Below are 1,048 nucleotides of genomic sequence, written 5' to 3' on the forward strand. Positions count from 1 at the left end.
CTGCTGCGCCTCGGAGGCCCCCTCGCCTACATCTCCTACCTGCTACTCGTCGCCGCAGCAGCAGCAGCAGAGGATCTGTACTGCAGCAACGTGCTGAGAGAGCAGCGGCTGCTGTCGGTATTGCATGAGCAGCAGCAGCTGCTGCAGCAGCGGCTGCAGCAGCAGCAGCACCTGCTGCGTCACCAGAGGCTCGCTATTCAGCAGCAGCAGCAGCTGCTGCTGCTGCTGCGGCACAACAGCAGCAGCAGCAGCGCCCCCAAACAAGCCCTGCAGCAAGCATCAGCTCGTCAGCCTTATATTGCAGAGCAGTTGCAGCAGCAGCAGCAGCAGCAGCAGCAGCAGCAGATGCTGCTGCGGCAGCACCAGCTGCTGCGGCAGCAACTACTAAGAGAACAGCGTTTGAAGCAGCAGCAGCTGCAAAGGACTTGGTGCCGCCGTCTCATCGAGCAGCAGCAGCAGCAGCAGCAGCAGCAGCAGCAGCAGCAGCAGCAGTTGTTGCAGCAGCACCACCACCATATGCAGGATCACCAGCAGCAGCAGCAGCAGCAGCAGCAGCAGGTGCTGCAGCCAGGCTGTTTAGGGCTGCTTGGTGCAGCAGGTGCGAGCCACATGGGGGTGGCAGAAGCAGCAGCAGCAGCAGCAACAGCAGCAGCAGCAACAGCAGCAGCAACAGCAGCAGCAGCGGAGACGAACGCCCCATATATGCGAGCGTCACCGTCAACACACTGCGGGATGTAGCCGCAGAAACAGCAAGAGCAGCAGCAGCAGCAGCTGCTGCAGCAGCTGCAGCAGCAGCAGCAGCAGCAGCAGCAGCAGCAGCAGCTGCAGCAGCAGCAGATTTTAGATTTAATAACGAGACGCCTGATTGCTGCAGTTGTGTCTTGCCTAGACCAAATGCTGCAGCAGCTGCTGCAGCAGCTGCTGCAGCAGGAGGCGACAGCAGAAGCTGCTGCTGTTGCCATAGTTCAACAGGAGCAGCAAGCAGAGCAGCAGCAGCAGCAGCAGCTGCTGCTGCTGCTGCTGCTGCTGCTGCTGTCCACACTTCAGT

At 60.8% G+C, this 1,048-nt stretch overlaps 1 protein-coding gene across 1 annotated transcript in view; it reads left to right on the forward strand.

Annotated features, from left to right (window-relative positions):
- Positions 1–738, forward strand: part of EMH_0008860 (cyclin, N-terminal domain-containing protein, putative) — a gene marked incomplete at both ends in the record, with an annotated part of 2,238 nt that extends 1,500 nt beyond the window's left edge. Inside the window, 1 exon segment of the mRNA XM_013498498.1 lies at positions 1–738. Within this exon segment, the coding sequence (XP_013353952.1) occupies positions 1–738 (738 nt within the window).
- Between the last annotated feature and the right edge of the window lie 310 nt (positions 739–1,048).

Source organism: Eimeria mitis, genomic scaffold (assembly GCF_000499745.2).
Source record: "Eimeria mitis Houghton genomic scaffold, Emh_scaff347, whole genome shotgun sequence".
NCBI lineage: Eukaryota > Apicomplexa > Conoidasida > Eucoccidiorida > Eimeriidae > Eimeria > Eimeria mitis.